Source organism: Microtus ochrogaster, chromosome 8 (assembly GCF_000317375.1).
Source record: "Microtus ochrogaster isolate Prairie Vole_2 chromosome 8, MicOch1.0, whole genome shotgun sequence".
Taxonomy (NCBI): domain Eukaryota; kingdom Metazoa; phylum Chordata; class Mammalia; order Rodentia; family Cricetidae; genus Microtus; species Microtus ochrogaster.
Window position 1 is genome coordinate 20,778,246 of NC_022015.1, and position 21,152 is coordinate 20,799,397.

The 21,152-nt window shown below is 48.9% G+C and overlaps 2 protein-coding genes and 1 pseudogene across 2 annotated transcripts in view; 2 read left to right on the forward strand and 1 right to left on the reverse strand.

The window, feature by feature from the left end:
- Positions 1-2,257: 2,257 nt before the first annotated feature.
- Pycard (PYD and CARD domain containing) lies at positions 2,258-3,389 on the reverse strand. Its single transcript, XM_005351333.2, has 3 exons — positions 3,069-3,389; positions 2,812-2,868; positions 2,258-2,584 (listed from the first exon to the last, which is right to left on the reverse strand). Exons 1-3 carry the CDS (start codon positions 3,340-3,342, stop codon positions 2,331-2,333), a joined length of 585 nt encoding a protein of 194 aa, XP_005351390.1. The 5' UTR covers positions 3,343-3,389; the 3' UTR covers positions 2,258-2,330.
- A 7,331-nt stretch (positions 3,390-10,720) lies between these two features.
- On the forward strand, positions 10,721-12,213 carry LOC101997838 (annotated as a pseudogene).
- A 4,065-nt stretch (positions 12,214-16,278) lies between these two features.
- Trim72 (tripartite motif containing 72) overlaps positions 16,279-21,152 on the forward strand; it is a 6,341-nt gene continuing 1,467 nt past the window's right edge. Inside the window, exons 1-5 of the mRNA XM_005351335.2 lie at positions 16,279-16,668; positions 19,200-19,295; positions 19,385-19,615; positions 20,076-20,098; positions 20,695-20,813. Coding sequence (XP_005351392.1) covers positions 16,279-16,668; positions 19,200-19,295; positions 19,385-19,615; positions 20,076-20,098; positions 20,695-20,813 — 859 coding nt within the window. The remainder of the gene's footprint in view (positions 16,669-19,199; positions 19,296-19,384; positions 19,616-20,075; positions 20,099-20,694; positions 20,814-21,152) is intronic.

Sequence of the window (21,152 nt, forward strand, 5' to 3'; positions counted from 1 at the left end):
TTCGAGACAGGGTTTCTCTGTAGCTTTGGAGCCTGTGCTGGAACTCCCTTTGTAGACCAGGCTGGCCTCGAACTCACAGAGATCCGCCTGTCTCTGCCTCCCGAGAGCTGGGATTAAAGGCTTGCGCCACCACCGCCAAGCTCTGGCTAATTTTTTTAAAAATATGTATACAGTATTCTCAGTATTCTGTCTGCATGTAGTCCGCAGGCCAGAAGAGGGCACCAGATCTCATTACAGATGGTTGTGAGCCACCATGCGGTTGCTGGGAATTGAACTCAGGGCTTCTGGAAGAGCAGCCAGTGCTCTTAACCTCTGAGCCATCTCTCTAGCCCCTAAATAAATCTTTAAAGAAAAGCTTTTTTTACCCTGGTACATCTTTAATCTCAGCCCTCAGGCAGAGGCAGATCTCTGAGTTGGAGGTCAGCCTGCTCTACATAGAACTCTGTCTCAATAAAGCCAACCTGGCCCCCCAAAAAACTAAAAATAGTTTGGATTGGGCATCATTAAAAGTTCGGCATAGTCGGATGGGTAGCAAAGATCTTTAAACCCAACACTGAAGAGGTAGAAGCAGACGAATATCTGAGTTTGAGGCCAACCTGGTTTAGAGTGAGTTCCAGGGAAATACAGAGAAACACTATTGGAGTGGGGTGGGTCTTAGAGAATCTGGCCTAAGTATGATGTTGGAAATTTCCTTGGGACTCCTGATTGGGACTGCTAATGAACATTGAGTTCTGTCACTTTGTCCATTGCCTCCAAAAGTGGCTTGTTTGTCTTTACAGGACTGATCAGTGGTTGTCTAGTTCTTCAGTGTTCCAAACGTCTAGTTTTGAGATGTGCTCCAAGGCACTGGGCATGTGTGGGGCTTTTTGTGGGTTAGCTTTAGTTACCACCCCAGGTAACAGTGCAGGCCAGATTGGCATGGCCTTGCTGGTGGAAGTCTGTAGACACCAACATGACCACAGGATCTGTGTGGCCTTTGGTGGCATCATAGACTATGGACATCAACACAGATCCTGGCTCTGGTAAGACCATGAATCTAGACATGGTCGCCAGCAGTAGCCTGGGCTCTGATGTCACCGTGGCAGTTGCAGGTCACTCAGGATGGCATGATCCAGCAGGAAAGTGGCCCTTGGACGCCAACATGGCCCCAGGTGGTAGCCCAGACCTCTGGCATTAGCATGGCTTTCAATGGTATCAGGAGCCACAAACATCAACATATATCTTGGCTGCGGTAGGATTATGGACCCAGATATGGCTCTCTGCAACAGCCCTGGCCTGGATGACACCATGATTCCAGGTGACAATGCCAGCCATTCAGATGTGGCCCTAGTGGTGGCATGGCTTTGGGTGCCATCATGGCCACAGACCCCAGGTATCTGTGTGGCTTTTGGTTGTACCATGGATCACGAACAACAAAGACCCACACATGGTCCTCACCATGTATGGCCCAGTCTCAGATGTCACCATGGCGCTTTGTGGCAGTACAGGCCACTCAGGTCTTTATGGCCCTAGCTGCAGCATGACCCTCAGATCCCACTCTGGGCTCAGGTGACAGCCCAGACCCTGGGTAATTGTATGGCCTTTAGTTGTATCAGGAGCCATGGCCAAACTTGTCTTTAAAAATAGTTATCATGGGCTGGAGAAATGGCTCAGCGTTAAGAGCATTGGCTGCCCTTCCAGAGGTCCTGAGTTCAATTTCCAGCAACCACATGGTGGCTCACAACCATCTGTAATGAGATCTGGTGCCCTCTTCTGGCCTGCAGAAATACATGCAGGCAAAATACTGTGTACAAAATAAATCTTTAAAAAAAAAGAAAAAAAATAGTTTATTATTATGATTGCGTTTTTCCAAGTCTATGCACCATGTGCATGCAGTACCTGAGAAGGCCAGAAGAGGGCATCACATTCCCTGGAGCAGGTATTAAAGACTGAGCCTTCATGTGGACATTCTAAACTGAACCTGGTTCCTCTGGAAGAGTAGTACCTGATCTGGATAAATGTGTTCCCATGAGTAGTCCCTTGGGAAGAGCTCCCAAGTGGGGAATCAGGAATCATTTGAGAAGTCTTACACACTAGAACAGTGAAACCAGAACTCTGGAATTTTGGGGCTAGAGATTGAGCCCAGGGGTTTGTGTATGGTAGGTCCATGATCTGCCACTGAACCAGCCCTTTAGCCCATTTGACCTTTAGAAACGTAGCTTAGCTAGGCACGAACATCCAAGGGAGCAGAGGAAACACACGTACAAACTTTTTTTTTTTTTTTTTTTTTTTAAATTGTGTATACAAAGTTAGGAACTAGATGGGTAGGGGCTGTAGCTGGAGAAAATACCTCAGCTCTTTTCCAGGTCTGCCACCAAGTAGGGCTGTGTTTCCCTCAGGGCGTTGAGGAGCAGGTTCTTGCAGGTCAGGTCCCAGGATGGAGCGAAGCTGAAGAGCTTCCGCATCTTGTTTGGACTGGTGGTCTCTGCTCGAACTGCCTGATACTGTTCCTCATTCAGCACTTTGCCATACAGGATATCGAGGACACCGTCAACGTCTGTTACCCTGGCAATGAGGGCTTGCCTGTGCTGGTCAATGAAATGTGCTGGGGACAGAAGTCAGAACAATGTTGAGCACAGCTTCAAATTTTAGTATATGTAGTTTTAGGGGTGAGGGTGGGGGATCAAGGAAAGCCACCCACCAAGACTACATAGGTGAACTAACTATTCTCCCACCCCGGAATGCATGGGTAGTAGGTAGGGTTAGTTTTGGCTCTGGCCTTGGCACAACAGATAGGCTGTGCAAGGGTGTGGTAGGGTGGGGAGGCCTCACCTATTCGGGCTCCCTTTGGAAGAGGGGCACTGGTTGCAGCTGCCATGGCTCCGGAGGCTGTAAAGAAATGTCAGGTGGTTCTTTTCGGTTATCAACAGTCTGGAGCTGGCTCCCCCTCCACCCAGGGTGCTAAGTTCAAGGCTACAAAGGAAAGATTTCTTTGCTTTTGTAGGAGGAGAAGAAAACTAAGGGCCAAAGAGGCAGGCCTTCTGGCGGGGTGCAGGAAGTTGAAGCCAGACAGGCGCAGCCGCACTCACCTTTCTCAAAGACTGTCTGCAGTTTCTCAGCCAGCTCCTGCATGCCCATGTCTCTAAGCACAGTCATTGTGAGCTCCGTGCCGTAAGACTCCAGGTAGAAGCTGACAAGCTTGTCCGTGAGGTCTATGGCGTCCATCGGCAGCAGGATCCCCCGTGGGATGCGTCCATAGCCCTCGCGCAGCGGCACCGACAGCAGCTTCATCTTGAACTTCTTGAGCTCATCCGCTGTCAAGTTTTCAAGAGCGTCCAGGATGGCATCCCGCGCCTGCCCCATGGCTCTCGGGTTTGCAGCCGTGGTGGCCTGCTACCCGTGCCGTGCCCGCTGAGACCAGGAAGTCAGCAGCCTAGGCATCCGGATGGGCGGGCCGAGACTCCCCCACCCTCTTCCAGTTACTGCTCCCTCTCTTTCCCCAGCTTGCAAGTTTTGGTTCCCGCGCTAAGACTTGAGACTCCACTCTTGGCTAGGCAGCAGAGGGAGGTGGGGGAGGTGTGTTGGAGGTGGGGGAATGGGGATGGAGGGTGGAGCAAATTGCTATTCTCTGGCTTTTTGGGGGAGATGTTCAGGAGTTCTTGCTTGTAAACCAGCTGGCGCCGAACAGCAACCTGTTTCTGTTTATTCTGAATTTACTACTGGACATATTTATATATAAAATTTAGAATCTTGGAAATCTAGAAACTCAAAATCTCATTTCCCCAGATCTTAGGATCCTCTCACATGCCATAGTATATTAGAATTGTAACAGCTAGAACACTAAGCCCCCTAATGCCACAGAAAAAAGAAAGTGTTTCAGGCATACTTATTAAACATTTTCTTCATCCACCAGGCTTAAGAGTCCCTCCTCATCTACCCATCCAGACGAGACTACAAGCTACTGCTAGTTAACAGAGTTACTTATTTGTAGCTCTTGGAATTTCTTTTGGGGGAGGTTGCTACAATGCTGGGGACTGTGCCAAGGGCAGGCCACAGAGACATTACCTAAGGATGTACCTATTTATTTTAGATAAGGTCTAGGTGTGTAACCTAAACTAGTTTTGAACTCATGGTCCTTTTGCTCAGTCTCATGATGACTGGAATTGGAATTGCAGGTGTACTCTACCACATCTGGCCCAAGACTCGTCCCCCCCCTGGCTGTCCTAGAACTCAGAGATTCATCTATCTCTGCCTCTCGGGTGCTGGGATCAAGGTGTGCACCACCAGGACAGGCAAAGTTCTACCTCTTAACACTGTTAAGTTGTGGATTAGCGTCTCCATCTTGAGGCATGGTGTCCCAGTAGCAACCGTCGTGGGACAACTAGTGTCCCTGACTCATAAAGCTTCCTATGGCTCCTCGTTAATCCCTATTCTTCCAAAAAATTTCAGCTCATTACCACCAAAAGGCCACATCTTCCTAACCTCCACAAAGGATCTTGCCCCTCTCTACTCTTGTGATTCACCAGGCTCCTCAGAAGCAAGTCCAGGCTGCTTGGCTTGGCCTTTGAGAGCCTGTGTTAGCTTCTTCTGTGGTTCTTCTGTCTCGCTGGTTTTCAGATTATGGTACAGCACTTATTCTGCTCGGGTCTCTTCTCTTCTGTTCTCTTTGCTGAGCCTGTCCTTTGACAGGAGAAGTCACCTTCTTGGGCTGGAGAAATGATGGCTTGGTGGTTAAGATCACTGGCTGCTCTTCAGAGGACCCAGGTTCAGTCCCCAGCACCCACAGGGCAGCTCACAACTGTCTGTAACTCCAGTTCCAGGGCATCCTCACCCAGGCATCCATGCAGGCACAGCATCAATGTACACAGATAAATAAATAAACCGTCTTTAGAAAGTCACCTTTTCTAAGTAATGTCAACTCTCTTTAGGCTGCGATCCTCCATACCTGTCACTTCTGTGCTTCTCTTTGAGGGAAGGGCAGCCTCATGAACAACAGGGAAGAAGCACCCAGGTGGGATGCCCAAGAGCACTTAGCCTAGGGCCGATGGCTCATAGTCTAGCTCCTGTCTTCTTTTTAAAGCTGTGGTTGAACCTAGGGCATCATGCATTTGTTTAATTTCTGTTCTCATCCCACCCTTCCCTGCTATTTTTATTTTCTGGGCAAAATGGATTTTCCTTGGTTTCCCCCTGGATCCTCCATGTCTCTATCGTAGTTTTTATAATATAATAATATGTCTGTTTACTTTTTCTTTTTTATGTTTATCTATCTATCTGTCTATCTGTCTGTTTGTCTACCTACCTACCTACCTACCTACCTACCTACCTACCTACCTACTTACCTACCCTACCTACCTATCTGAGACAGGGTTTCTCTGTGTAACAGTCCTGGCTGTCCTAGAACTCTCTGTAGATCAGGCTGGCCTCGAACTCACAGAGATCCACCTGTGGGATTAAAGACGCGCACCACCACAGCTGACTTATTTGGCCTCTTTAATCATGATATCCCCAGGACCATGGCCACAGTCTGCTGTTGTGGCTGAAGATGCTGAAGCTCATTGACATGGGTGATTTTCCCAGGGTGCTCAGAGTGAGTTAGTGATATCAGGGTTAGGACGAGCGTGCATCGGTAGAAGCCTGCTGGGAGCTGTGCTTCTCTTTGCACATATTCAGTCATAAGGAAGGAATGAGCACTGTTCATGCATTTGTTTGCTTGTTTCTGAGATAGCATCTTAAACTAATTAACTCCTTAATTACTTAGAGACACTGTCTCACTATGTTGTTCTGGCTGTTTTGGAATTCATTATGTGGACTAAACTGGCTCTTTTTTGTTTTTGAGATAGCATCTTGCATTTATCCATCTATCTATCTATCTATCTATCTATCTATCTATCTATCTATCTATCTATCTATCTATCATCTCTATCTCTCTCTATCATCTATCTATCTATCTGAGACAGTGTCTCCCTATGTAGCTCTGTATGTACTGGAGCTCATTATATAGACTAAACTGGCTTCAGATTCAGAGATCTGAATGTTTTCCAAGTGATGGGATTAAAGGTGAATGCCACTGTTGGGTATGATAGTACAAGTCTTTAATCCCAGAACATTGGAGGCAGAGGCAAGTGGATCTCTCTGAGTTCGAGGCCAGCCTGGTCTACAGAGAGAGTTTTAGGACAGCCAGGCTACACAGAGAAACCCTGTTTTGAAAAATCAAAAACAACCAAAACAAACAAACAAAAAAATCCCAATCGCTCCCCTGACAAAAAACCATCCAATGAACCAACCAGCAACACCAACAAACCCCCAAAAGGTGTGTGCCACCACTCCCAGAGCTTTTCTCACTTTCTAGACCAGAGTAGCCTCAAACTCGAGGCTCTCTTCCTACCTCAGCTTCCTGAGTGCTGGGGTTACAGGTTTGAGCCATTGCACATTTGTGGATGTATCACTAACTGTTGGGAGACTTTCCCGGGCAGGGTACAGATCGGGACCTCTTTTCTGAACCCCAGGGACTTGGTTTAGTTTCAGAAGCAGCAACACTGGTTCCCTAGTCCTCCTCCCTTAGACATGGCTTCTTGCTCTGTCTTGTACTTAACACAATTCTTAACACAATCAACGTCTTTTTCATGGATCAAAAGACAGACCTAGTCCACTTCTGTCCCCTTATGGCCCTGGATACACACTCCTATAGATGAATCAAATCTAGACTCTTTTGCCTCAACTTGACAGTGATGGAAATTCTAGACGAGATAAAAATTTTGGATGTTAGTTTTTGAACCTTAACGAAACTGCTTGTGGTTTGGATGACCAGCTCCAAATATACATTTGCCCTCCACCCTTCCTGTTACAAACGTCAGGTTAAATCCGATCCCTCCAAAATATCAGCGAGGTTGTTCGAGACTTAGAGATAATGAGAATAGGGAACTAAACCTTCCCTGGACTTTTCAGTTGCCTGGTAAAGAACACTTCAAACAGAGGCAGGGTTACAACCTGCCTGAAACACCAGCATTCAAAGACTGTGAAAGAAGCAAAAAGCCTCCAAAGAGGAAACTGAGAATTTAAAATAGGAACTCTTGACTGAGTGAGATAACTGTCGAGCAAGGAACGAGTAAAGTTAGCTCAACCCTGAGCAGAACTGGTTGAATCTGATAGTCCAAATGAGAACGAGTTCGTCTCTGTCTTTATTCGTTTTTGGAATAGTAATCGAGCATGATAGAGTGGCCTACACTTGCAGTCAGAGACAAGCATGGAACAAAATTCATATTCTAACAGAAAATAAACCAACAAGTCAAATGCATTACGTGTTAAATGGTGGTAATTGTTACATAGAAAAAGGAATCAGAAAGGGGAGGTTTGGGGAGACGTGGTACTGTCAGCTGTGGCTCATCTGTAGGCATAGTTATTGGCAGGAGGATGAGTTCAAAGTCAGCCTCAAAACAGACATATCAGTCATGGTTGTAATCCCAGTGCTTGCAATGTGGAGACAGAGGATCATAAGTTCCAGGTTAGCCTTAGCTGCCATCTGTAACTTCTGTACCCGGGGACTGGATGAGTTCTGACCTCTGTGGGTACCAGGCAGGCACATGGTACATGCACATATATACAGGCAAAACACTCACACAGAGAATGTAAATCTAAAACAGTTTAAAATTAGTTAAACATAACAGATATTTCTGATGGATTGAAAACACATGACTTGTGGGAAGCTAGATTTTTTTCATTTATCAGATAAATGATTAGATATGGACACATAGAGATTTCTTCCTTGGCTTGGATATTTTTATAGTTTTCATTCTATTTGGCTCTCTCTCCTCCCTACCCCCCCCACCAACCAGTTTTTTTTTTTTTTTTTTGAGACAGGGTTTTTCTGTAGCTTTGGAGCCTGTCCTGGAACTAGCTCTGTAGACTAGGCTGGCCTCGAACTCACAAAGATACCTCTTGTAGACCAGGCTGGTCTCGAATTCAAAAAGATCCGCCTGCCTCTGCTTCCCGAGTGCTGGGATTAAAGGTGTGAGCCACCACCACCTGGCTACCAACCAGTTCTTTACGTAGGAGAGGTCGTGGGGCTTCACAAGACTGAATCCTGAATACCTTACCATGGATGACAGAACTCACACGGTAATGCGGCTGTACCTAGAGCTTGGGGAGCACATTAGCCATGGAGACCCCATTTGGGGAATGTTCATGATGTCTGTAGTCCCTAGTGTGTCCCGAATGACAAGTTCTTTGTGCGCAAACGGCACAGTTTATACAGCAGCCGGGGAGCATGGTGGGTGTACTACCTTACTTTCTTTAAAGTTTCTACTTTTTTTCTCTGCCACTGTGTGTTTGTACAACTGCATGCAGGTGCCCAGTGAGGCTAAAAGAGGGCACCAGATTCCCCTGAAGCTGGAGCTGTAGGCAGTCGTGAGCCCCTGGATGCGGGTGCTAGGAACTGGATTTAGGTCCTTTCGAAGGGCAGATGCTCTAGCTGTTGAGCCGTCTCTCCAGCCCCATGTTGTGGCCTTTTTTGGCAAGACTGTTGTTCTTTCTTTCTTGTGTGTGTGTCATGCAGGAACTGAGGATACACTTTCATGTTTAGATTTATTTATTCTAGTATATATATATATGGTCTTGTCCACATGTATGTGTGTATGTATCCCATGTGTATGCCTGCCTTCAGAGGGCAGAAAAGTGTGTTGGATCCCCTGGAATTGAAGTTATGGGTGGTTGGGAGCCACCATGTGTGTGCTGAGAACCAAACTTGGCTCCACCATGAGAGCAGTAAGTGCTCTTGACCTCTGAGCCATCTCTCCAGCAGAGGGCCATTGTGTGCCACACGAATGAGGTTTCCTGTGTAGCCATAAGAGGAACACACTTGCTCTAAGTCTTGACATGGTAGTGCATACATGTGATCCTAGCACGTAGGTGGTGGAGGCAGGAGGATCTGGTATAGGGGGAGTTTGAGGCCAGCTTGGGCTGCGTGACACATTGTCTTGAAGAGCTAAATACTACAACAACAACAATAAGAAACTAAGACTGAAAATTAAAAACAAAATATAAGACTTGTGTTACTTCATTTCTTCATTTGCTTCCTGATACACAGGGTTTGGCTGCAGCCCTGATGCCCTGGAGCCCATAGCCCTCCTACCTCTCCCTCCTGAGTGTGGGATTACAGATGACCACCAGAGCTGGATTTTTTTGCTGTAATTTTTTTTTGTTTTTTTTTTTTTTGAGACAGAGTCTCTCTGTGTAGCCCTGGCTGTCCTGGAACTCAGGACATTGCCCCCTGAGTGCTGGGATTAAAGGTGTGTGCCACAGTTGCTTGACTCTCTTTAATCTATATAATACATGTATATTTAATATACATTATCTTTAACATATCTTGATGTTGTGGAATACTATTTTAACTGTGTTAAGTGTGCTACATTTGTTTCTGCTGCCTTTGTAAACGATGCAAAGATGTGTTACAATTGTTGGATTGACTAAAAGTTAATCTGGGGTGAGGAGGCTGAGTCAGCAACTGGCTGACAGGAAGTGGTAGGGAGGAATTAAGCATGGTGAGGGTGCTTTAGTGGGGGCTGAACAGGACAGCCCCTCTTTTGGGAGATGCAAGCAAGGACAGGTTAGCTACTTGCTCCTCAGCCTCTCTGAGCTAGCAGGATTTCTCCTCAACCTTTGAACCCTGAGTTCTATAAAAGGATAGAGATTTAGATCGAGTTTCCTTTAGTGGTTGTGATTGAGCTGCTGCGGAGTTGCAATTGCCTGTTGGGACAGCAGTTACTTAAAGTGCAGCCACTGTATTGAATGCAAAACAACATTTGGTGCCCAATGTGGGGCACCATAATGTAGTTAGTTCTTTTTCACTCTTTAGGGGCTCACCACCCAGCTCCCAAGTAAATACACAGAGATTTATTTTTACTTTTGATTGCCCAGCCTTAACTTGACTTGATTCTTGACAGCTTTTCTTAAATTATCCTGTTTCTCTCTTGCTCTCTGCTTTTTCCAGACAGGGTTTCTTCATGTAACAGTCCTAGCTGTCCTGAAACTAGTTCTTGTAGACCAAGTTGACCTTGAATTCGCAGAGACCCATCTGCCTCTGCTACGTGACTGCTGGGATTAAGGGTGTGGGCCACTACTGCCCAACTAAATTATCCTGTTTCTCTTTAACTCCATTTTTGTCTATGGTCTTTTTATCTTTCTTTATTCTACATATCTTTCTTTTTTTAAGATTTTATTTAGTTTTATGTGCATTGATGTTTGTCTGCATTCATGTCAGCATGAGGGTGTTGGGCTTCCTGGAACTAGAGTTACAGACAGTTGTAAACTGCCATGTGGTTGCTGGGGATTGAACTGGGGTCCTCTGGAAGAGAGGCCAGTGCTCTTAACCACTAAGCCATCTCTCCAGAGCTCTACATATCTTTTTTTTTTTCTTCTTACTCTGTGGCTGGCATTCTCCTCTCCTCCTTTTCTTGCATTTTTCTTCTTTCGAGCCTAAGATTTCTCCTCCTATTTATTCTCTTGGCCTGGCAGCCCCGCCTATTTCTCTCTCCTACCTCGCTATTGGCTGTTCATCTCTTTATTAGACCAATCAGGTGTTTTAGAGAGGCAAAGTAACACAGCTTTACAGTGTTAAACAAATGCAACAACATAAAAGAATCTAATACGACTTGCTGCGGAGGAACGGCTGTTGGTGTCTGCCTTGGGCCGACCGGAAGCTGGGGTCTTTGCTGCTGGTCGCCGAGCCTCTTCTTCAGAAGGAGCCATGGCACTCTGGGTCACTAGGAACATGAAACTTAACGTGGAAAATAAGGCCAAGGTCAGCACGGCCGGCGCCAAGTATGTTCCTGTGGCAATTGCTGCAGCCTTCAAGCCCGGGCAGAGACCAAGAACCAATCTCGGAGGTATTGGTAACAAAGTCAACGAGCAGGCACAGGCAAGAGTGCCTCTGAAAAAGGAACAGTTACTGGGAAAGTTTCAGCTAAAATCCCACCCAAACTTCTGGAGAAACTGCCCGTGAGTGAGCCAGAGGTGGAAATGGCTGAGCCTGAGCCTGAACCTGTTATGGAAGAAGAGCGCTCTCCTGAACCTATTTTGGTTGATAATCCCTCTCCAAGCCCAATGGAAACATCTGGATGTGCCCCTGCAGAAGAATATTTGTGTCAGGCTTTCTCTGATGTAATTCTTGCCGTGAGTGATGTGGATGCAGATGATGGAGCTGACCCAGACCTCTGTAGTGAATATGTGGAAGACATATATGCTTATCTCAGACAAGAGGCAGAAGAGCAGTCAGTTAGACCAAAATACCTGCTGGGCCGTGAAGTCACAGGAACCATGAGAGCCATCCTAATTGACTGGCTGATCCAGGTCCAGATGAAATTTAGGCTGTGACATGAGACCATGTACATGACTGTTTTCGTTGTTGACATGTTCATGCAGGATAATTGTGTGCCCAAGAAGATGCTGCAGCTGCAGCTGGTTGCTGTGACTGCTATGTTTATTGCAAGCAAATATGAAGAAATGCACCCTCCAGACAAAGGTGATTTTGCTTTTGTGACTAACAATACTTACACCAAGCACCAAATCAGACAGATGGAAATGAAGATTCTAAGAGTTCTAAAGTTCAGTTTGGGTCGCCCTCTGCCTCCACAGAGCATCTAAAATTGGAGAGGTTGGTGGGAACAGCATACTTTGGCCAAATACCTCATGGGGCTCACGATACTGGACCACGACATGGTGCACTTTCCTCCTCCTCAAATTGCAGCTGGAGCTTCTTGCTTAGCACTGAAGATCCTTGACAGCGGTGAATGGGCACCGGCTCGGCAGCACTGCCTGTCCTCCCCTGAAGAATCCCTTTGGCCTGTTGTGCAGCCTGGCTAAGAATATGGTCATAGTGAACGGCGGCCTCACAAAGCACACAGTGAACCGCGGCCTTACAAAGCACACAACTGTCAAGAGTACGTATGCGGGGGCTGGAGAGATGGCTCAGCGGTTAAGAGCATTGCCTCCTCTTCCAAAGGTCCTGAGTTCAATTCCCAGCAACCACATGGTGGCTCACAACCATCTGTAATGAGGTCTGGTGCCCTCTTCTGGCCTGCAGGCATACACACAGACAGAACATTGTATACATAATAAATAAATAAATATTAAAAAAAAAAGAGTACGTATGCAACAGCCAAGCGTGCCAAGATCAGCACTCTGGCACCGCTGAATTGTACACTAGTTCAAAATTTGTCCAAGGCCGTGGCAAAGGCATAACTCGAGTAGCCCACCCTACACCTGCAAACGTGACCGGCACCATGTGCCGCCTGAACATAGTGTACATTGCTTGTTCTTCAGTAAAGGTCATTTTCCTTTCATAGCTCACCCCATTTGAATGGTTTGCTCTGACTCTAGGATAACAAAAGTTGTCTGAAACATTTAGGAATATTTTGAAAACTGGTTTCAGTTTAACAGGGGATCCAAGTGATGTATATAATTGTAGCCTGTGTTTATAGACTTCCTTTACTTTATGTGTCCTTATCGTGTCTTAAGTCATCCTGCAAAGTCCTCTGCCTAGCTCTGGTTTCAACTGTGTATCTACCAGTTTGTCCTTAGGTCCATTTTCTTCAGGTGGTTGCTGCCCTTCACCACTGTCTCTCTTGAGCTATGGACTTTCATAGCTGAAACCCAGGTTTTTTGTGTAATTATTTACTTGTTCTTTTTTTTTATTTTTTAAATATTTATTATGTATACAATATTCCATCTGTGTGTATGCCTGCAGGCCAGAAGAGGGCACCAGACCTCATTACAGATGGTTGTGAGCCACCATGTGGTTGCCGGGAATTGAACTCAGGTCCTTTGGAAGAGCAGGCAATGCTCTTAACCGCTGAGCCATCTCTCCAGCCCTATTTACTTGTTCTTAATTGACTTGGAAAATAGGATGTTTAAAACGAAAGGTATCTTTTAAAAGAACTTGCCCCTCAGTCTCAATGTCCTGTATAAATGTAACCATGCATGTGTTGTCAAGGAGATATTTTTATATGGGTTCATTTTTCCCCCAACAATATGCCATTCACTGCTTATATTGCAGTCATAGAGTGTATTTCTTTTCTTTTCTTTTTTTTTTTTCGAGACAGGGTTTCTCTGTAGCTTTGGAGCCTGTCCTGGCACTAGCTCTTGTAGACCAGGCTGGCCTCGAACTCACAGAGATCTGCCTGCTTCTGCCTCCCGAGTGCTGGGATTAAAGGCCTGCACCACCACCGCCCGGCAAGCTTAGCCCTCTTCGGTCCCACCCCCGCACATACGCACCCGTCCACAAGCTGGAAGTCTCTGATCAGGGCCAGCGCTCTCGAAGACGAGGGTCACTGGTCACGCCAGGTGTGGCGGAGGCATTGAAAGTGTCCGGAGTGGCATTGGCACTGGAGGTCGGCAGTGTGGTCGAAAAGCTGGAGATGCTCTGAGTGGTCTGGGTGCAGGTTACCCACAGAGGCGGTACTACAAGTAGCACCTCCAGCAGGAACAGCTAGGGCCCCAGAGGCCGCAGGCCGAGTGCACGGGGACCCTTAAGACCCGCGGGCTGCATGTTGCTCAGACTTGGTCACAAAAGCCTGAGAAGGGCTGGGATAGGGCAGAGGGTGTCAATGGGGTTCTGACCTTCGATTCAGGGTACATAGGACGCGGCCTCGCTTGGAAAAGCTTGCAGTTGCATGGCTGTGCAATGGACGCTCTGGAACTTTCTACCCCTAGAAGCGCAGTGCAGCCGCTAGAGGGCACCACCGCCCGGTTCATAGAGTGTATTTTGTACTGTATGTAATGTATTTAGTTGTCCCTTCAAAGACATTCAGACGGCATTCTCGCCGGGCGGTGGTGGCGCACGCCTTTAATCCCAGTACTCGGGAGGCAGAGGCAGGTGGATCTCTGTGAGTTCAAGGCCAGCCTGGTCTACAAAGGGAGTTCCAGGACAGGCTCCAAAGCTACAGAGAAACCCTGTCTAGAAAAACCAAAAAAACAAAAAACAAACAGACCGCATTCTCTCACTGCCTCTATTTTACACAGTGCTGCTAAAATGCTGTTTTGTGCTTTGCTTTCCTAGGGGGGTATACTTCAAATTCTTACAAAGCCAGAATGAGACTTTGAGTATTGTTGGCACTAAAACAAGATGCCACTTCCTCTATCTTCTGTCTTGTGACTCTAACTGGCAAAAATCCTGTCTCATTTGCCGTTTTAATTTATACATCCAATAATAAAGTTGAATAAAATTTTATTAGTGGAAAGCTAAAGAAAGAATATAGCACATCTTTGCGTCATTAAATATTCCACGGCATAAACGAATGTGACACATTCTAAACTCGTATTCCACAGCATTTGATCCTCTTGCCTCAGCTTCTCAGGCCTAAGTCACCCCACACCAGTCTCTCTGTGTGCAGTGTTCTGCATGTACGCCTGCAGGCCAGAAGAGGGCACCAGATCTCATTACAGATGGTTGTGAGCCACCATGTGGTTTCTGGGAATTGAGAGCGGATCTCTGAAAGAGCAGCCAGGGCTCTTAACTTCTAAGCCATCTCTCCAGCTCCCGCCCCCAATCCCTTGCTCTAATTTGTTTTTTTAAATGGTTTAAAGTTTATTTTATTTTCTGTGTATGGTGTTTTGCCTGCATGTACTGTTACGTGCCACTTGTGTGCCTGGCGCCCACAGAGGTCAGAGGAGGGTGTTGGGTTGCCAGGAACTGGAGTTACAGATGGTGATGAGCCACCACGTAGGTACTGGGAACAGAGCCCAGGTTCTCCAGAGGAGCAGATAGTGCCTTTTAACCAATGTGCCGTCTCTGTAGCCCGGTTCTTTAAAGACAGTAAGGGAATATTGTCTGTCTGTCTTGCCACTATAGGGCATCACAATGACACTCAGGAATTTAAAAACCCAGGATTTTGAATAGGCATCACCAAAAGTTGACTTGAGAGGAGATCTGAGGGCAGAAGGACGGGAGCCATGTAGAGTCTGGGGTTGAAGGGACATTCTAGGCAGAGGGATGGCAAGAGCAAGTCCTTGAGGGACAAGGGGAAAGGGCCGAGACCCACAGGTCAGAGCAATGAACAGGGTCAGACAGGATGGAAATTGTGGGCCATAAGGAAGACCTTGATTTTTATCCTGATTGAAATCTATACTAACATTTGAAAGATTAGTGTGAAGAAATCCTGGGTGCTCCCAGGGCAAGCTCCAGCTCCGAGCTGCAGACTCCGGCCTCAGTTCATTCAGTCCCAGCGTTTGGGGAGGGGGTTCTTCGTGCCAGGGCCTATTCTAGAACATAGGGAGAAAATACCCTCACCTCAGCTATGGAAGAGGAAAACCTTTCAGGGTTTGGGAGGTCCTGCCTTCCCACAGGTGGCATTGTCGGTGTGGCTCCGTAAGTGGTCAGCTTGGGAAGTGAATAGGTTAACTAACAGCAGAAGCCAGAGACTGTGGAATGAGAGTCGGAAGAAGGGGCAGCCCTTGGCGGTTGTCTTTTCTGTGTGTGCAGAAGGTCCTGCTTCTGCACTGATTCTAAGCTCTGCCCTGGCCTGAGGGGAGGACGGTCCAGGACAGGTGGCCTGGACATGAGATGTCTGCCTGTTGGCGACTCACGCTTCGCTTTTAGAACGGTTTCCAGAAGCGGTGGGAGGGGGATGGGCAGGGCAGCTAAATATAGCTCTTGGGCCATCGAACTATCTGGGAGGGTCTGCCCTCTGCCCAGAATGTGCTTGTCACCTGTTGAGTCCGCTGACTGCCATTTGGCCCTGAGTCCCTGTCCTTGCACTGAGCCTGCTGCTGGCTTCTTGCTGGTCTCTGGATGCAGCTCTGTTCACCCTGCTGGTAGGCCTGTCCCTGACGGTTCCTCCTCTGTTCTTTTCTGGCCCAAGTTCTCCCACCAGATCTGTGAGTCCTGTGGGTCTGAAGATACCGGGAAGGGGGAGGGCTGGGTATGCTAGAGAGGTCAGTGAGCAGACAGTTGGGGAGGGGATTCTGGCTAATTCCAGAAGAGTTGGGGCCCAGACATGGGTCAGAGGCATTTAGCCTGGGCTAAATCAGGAGCAAGAAGTGGGTGAGACTGGAACCAGGTCGTGTTTAGAAACCGGGGTTGACAAAGGCCCAGTTGGGTCATATTTGTTTTTATCTGGGCTGATTGGCAATATATACACTCACTTTGGAACGACGCTAAATCCCATTTACCCGTGGGCCATAACCAGTCTCTTCCAGTATGGACTATAAGATAGTTATAGGCTGGGGCTCTGGCTGCGGGGCCTACAGACCCAGTGTGGGACTGAGCTGGAATTCTGTCTCAGACAGACTCCTCTTCCTAGGCTCACCATGTCGGCTGCACCAGGTCTTCTGCACCAGGAGCTGTCTTGCCCACTGTGCCTGACGCTGTTTGATGCCCCAGTGACTGCTGAGTGTGGTCACAGTTTCTGCCGTGCCTGCCTGGTCCGCGTGGCAGGCGAGCCTGCCGCTGACGGCACAGTACCCTGTCCCTGCTGTCAGGCACCCACGCGGCCGCAGGCACTCAGCACTAACCTGCAGTTAGCGCGTCTCGTGGAGAGTCTGGCGCAAGTGCCCCAAGGCCACTGCGAGGAACACCTGGATCCACTGAGCATCTACTGCGAGCAGGATCGCACGCTTGTGTGTGGTGTGTGTGCCTCTCTGGGTTCGCACCGTGGCCACCGTCTTCTGCCTGCCGCCGAGGCCCATGCCCGCCTCAAGGTGTGGGACCCAGCAGGGGTTGGGCTGGGGTACAATGGCTGAAGAGAACGGGGTCTGACTAAGGGAGAAGACTGCTGCATTACGATCTTCAGAGAATAGGGACCCGGGTTGCTAAGGAGGGCGGGCAGGTTAGGTGACCAGGGGAGGTGGCCAAAAGGCCGCAGGAGTCTTCTTGCTGAGAAAAACTCACGGAACCCACTGGGAACAGCGTGCAGTATAGCGCTTGCCTGGCTGAAGTCCTCCAGCAAGCCTAGAAAAGTCCGAAGGGGTGTGCCTGGCAGATTGCTACCGCCCACATGCTTTTTGGTGAACTGAATGGATCTGCTAGATTGGCATGTTTGCGGGGTGGGGTGTCGGGTAAGGCTAGCTGATGGGGAGTTAAAGGCAAGGCCAGGAGTTCCAGAACCCGGCTGTCCAGTTGTCTACTGTGCATGGCAGAGATTCATTCATCCCTCAAGCTGCTAAACTTGTGTGAGCCTGAAGCTCGAGGGGGATGTGGGAAGGGCAAGGCACATTTGGCCAAGGCTCACAGTGGGTGGGTAGCCCTGAGACTCCAGTCTGGGCTGTTATTCTGGTTGGAGCTAGAATAACACAGTGGTGCTCTCCCAAGATGTCCTAGGAAAAAATAAATATCCAATTATAGTCAAACGAACATGCCAGGTATACGTGCTCCTACAAGTCATGGGTATCACAGATTACACGCATGCAGATACTGGCAGGTATGTGCCCAGTTGGCCCAGAAAGGTCTGTTATTAAGCATTTATTAGCCTGTGGAAAAGTGAACAGGTGCAGAGGCAGGGGGAGGAAGTAGGGTCCTGAGCTGGCCTTCTTCAGGCCAGTGGAGCTGCTACTCTTGTCTTCTGCTGCCACAGAAGTGTTGTGCCTAGTCTTCACTGGCCTTTGATAGCGATCCCCAAACTTCCCAGGGCCTCGCCACACAGCCCTCCTTCCTGCTCCTGCCTGGCTCAGTCCAGCTAGGAGTCCACCCAGCCCAGTTTTCTCTTTGCTGACCCTAGAACTCTAAACCTAGCTCACTTGTATCTGTGGAGAGATAGAAGTGCGAGGCTTCGGGGAACTTGTAAGGAGCAGATGTGAAACCCCAGTCTCAGCGACCGGCATCAGGGTAGCCCTAAGCTTTAAGCGGTCTGAAGATGGCGATCCTAGAAGAGAACCAGAAGGAAGAAGGGGACAGGAAGGCTCTGGGACTTGTCCACTTCTGCACCCTCATGTCCTGCAGCATGGCTGCTATGAGTTTGGCACCGTAGTCCTTGAAGTAGAAGGCAACCGGCCTGTTGGTGAGGTTGTTGGCATCCAGTGGCCAAGTTCGCCCCACCTCCCACGATGTGTTGAAAGTCCTTAAGAACGCCACCACTTAAAGCTTGAACTTCTTGAGCCAGTGGGCTGTCAGACTCTCCAGCACCTTCTGGATGGGGCTTGTTTTTTACCATGGCTCTGAACCTCTGACTGCAGGCACCCAGAGCAATCAGGTTAGCCTCAGAGAGGACATCGGAGGTGGAGGCTGATCTGGCAGCTAGCCAGGAGTCTTTGGTTCAGACCTGTGACTTCCCCAACAAATGCCACCTGTGTTTTCAGGTTCCCCAGGGGAGGTGTCACTTGGTAGAAGTGGGGCGTGACTGTTCCCATTCTGCAGAGGAGGAAACTGAGGGGAGTAAGGGTGGCTGGAAGGCAGAGGTGACTGTGGCAGCACCCTTTAGAAGCTCTTCTGAGCCTGCGGTTCAGGGAGTCCCTAACCAGCCCACAGTGGGGTTTAGCTGACTCATAGTGGGTATGTGCACTAAATTTTCTGTTCTCAGAGCCCATAGGTTTGTAAAGGGGCTGACTAGAGCTCCAGGCCCCTGGGACGGGAGTTTTAAATAAGGGGCGAAACCCAGGATGGGAAGATAGCATTCTTCTTCCTCCTTTTCTTCCTTTCTCTTCTTCCTCCTCTTCCTCCTCCTCTCTCCCCCTCCTCCTTCCTCTCCTCTTCTTTCTTTCTCCTCCTTCCTCCTCCTCCTTCCTCCTTCCTCCTCTCCCTCCTTCCTCCTTCCTTCTCCCTTTCTTCCCCCATTTCTTTCCTCTTCTCTTTCTTCTTTACTTCTCCTCTGAGACAGGGCACTATTACATAGGTCAGACTGACCTCAAATTTGTGATCCTCCTGCCTCAGTCTCCCAGTGCTGGGGTTACAGACATGCACAATCATGCTCCATTTCATTTTTGTTTTCATAAATCCCTTACTCATCTCTGGAAGCCTGCTGCGTGCCACGTGCTACACTTTCCAGTCTGGTGATGGTCTCCTTTGTGATCCTTGCAAGGACCTATACTGAGGTTAACTGGGGAAAGTAAGGCCAATGGGAAGTCACCATGGCGACAAAGGATGAAGTATGGCCAGGCCTGGAGGCCTGCAAATGGACTGAGGACTAAGCAGAGGGCTGGAGAAGGAGCTGCCATTGAGGGGAGAAGTACAGATGGTGAGATAAGGGGGCTGTGTTTCGGGGTGGCATTCCTAGCATCTCTTTTATCCTGTCCCGTAGACACAGCTTCCCCAACAGAAGCTGCAGCTGCAGGAGGCATGCATGCGAAAGGAGAAAAGCGTGGCCGTGTTGGAGCATCAGTTGGTGGAGGTGGAGGTGAGGGGGCTGAGGGTGGCAGAGCCTGTAGGATCTGTAGGTCCAGGCTGAGGATCGCTAGGCAAGAATCTTCTCATCCTTACCCCCAGGAGACCGTGCGTCATTTCCGAGGAGCTGTCGGGGAGCAGCTGGGGAAGATGCGGATGTTCCTGGCTGCCCTAGAAAGCTCTTTGGACCGTGAAGCTGAAAGGGTGCGGGGTGACGCTGGGGTGGCCTTGCGCAGGGAGCTGTCAAGCCTGAACTCCTACCTGGAGCAACTGCGGCAGATGGAGAAGGTTCTGGAGGAGGTGGCGGACAAGCCACAGACAGAGTTCCTTATGGTGAGCACTGAAGGACCGCCCCTCCCTGCCTCCTGGCCATGGCTCAGTTTCCAGAGACCTCCTCCTGTTGTCATATGGGGAACCCCGAAGCCCACAGCAGTGAAGGGATAAGCTAGGACTTCATATCAGAGTTGGGTTTCTGAACTGCTGTTCAGAGTAGATAGAGCTTAAGTGTGTAAGTGGAACCATTCATGCCCTAAACGGTACAGGTTTGTGAGTCTGTTGGGACCGTCTTCTAACAGGTGAATGTACGGCTCTGGGATAAGGAAGGGCTCCTTTTGCTGTTCACATGAAAGTTAATATCCAAGAGGGGCTTTGACTCCTGGGTTTCTTTAGGCTTTTCTGACCCCACATCCTTGGTCGTCAGTTTCACCATTAGAACTCCCAGAGTCTCCCCCTCCCTGCTTTCCAGAGTCCTCCCTCCCTGCTTTATCTCCATTCTCATTTTCTCTTTCTCCAGAAATACTGCTTGGTGACCAGCAGGTGAGAACCTGTCTCTTTCTTTGGCTGAACTTGCTTGCCCTAGTCTTCCAGGGACACCCTCTGCTTGCAATGTGCTTTTCACCTCATTTCTGTGTGCTGTGTTGAACACAGAAATGAAATGCCCTTGGTCCTTACTCCTGGGGACCTCGTATACTGGTGCCATGGTGCCGCAGATGTGGACAGGTCACAGGTATCATTTCAAGACTGCTGGGAGGGACAGGGGGAGCCAAAGGAGACTCCCCAGAAGAACAGACGTTGGAGTTGGATCCTGGAGGAATGGGCCGGAGTTGGGGAAGTAACACGCAAGTGCAGGCGGGCTTAAACTCACAATGTAGGCAGGCTGGAACGAATTAGCTTGAATGAGCTTAGCCTCTCAGATGCTAGGATGAACGGCCACAATGTAGCAATCCATTCCTGTTGGGCAGGTGCCCTCTTCATCCATTTCCAGAATTTCCATATTCCCAAGTAGACGTTTTAGTGGAAGAGTTTAAGGCAGGGGTGTGATGAAAGTCCCCTCCAACAACCCATGTCCTCTTGTCCCTGAGTAATTCCTTCTGCCCCCACCCCCACCATCACCTCTGCACCCCCTCACTCAGGCTGCAGAAGATCCTGTCCGAGTCCCCACCACCTGCAAGGCTGGATATCCAGCTGCCTGTCATCTCAGATGACTTCAAATTCCAGGTGTGGAGGAAGATGTTCCGGGCTCTGATGCCAGGTACCGAGAGGGGCGGCTTTGGTTTTGGATAACAGTGGGGTTGGTGGGAGGCACAGGGGCACAGGGGCTGGCCTCCCAGCCCCACCTCAGAAGCCATGGAAGAAGCTACACTGTGCCTCTTAGATTCTTCCGTGCAGCTCCCTAAGCCGTGAGGGCCTAGAGTTTACAGTGGATAAATGACTCGGAAAGCACCCCGCTGACCCCGCTGCTATGGCGGGGCCTGAGCGCTGCTATGGCGGGGCCTGAGCGCTGCTATGGCGGGGCCCCCAGGAGCGCTGCTATGGCGGGGCCCCCAGGAGCGCTGCTATGGCGGGGCCCCCAGGAGCGCTGCTATGGCGG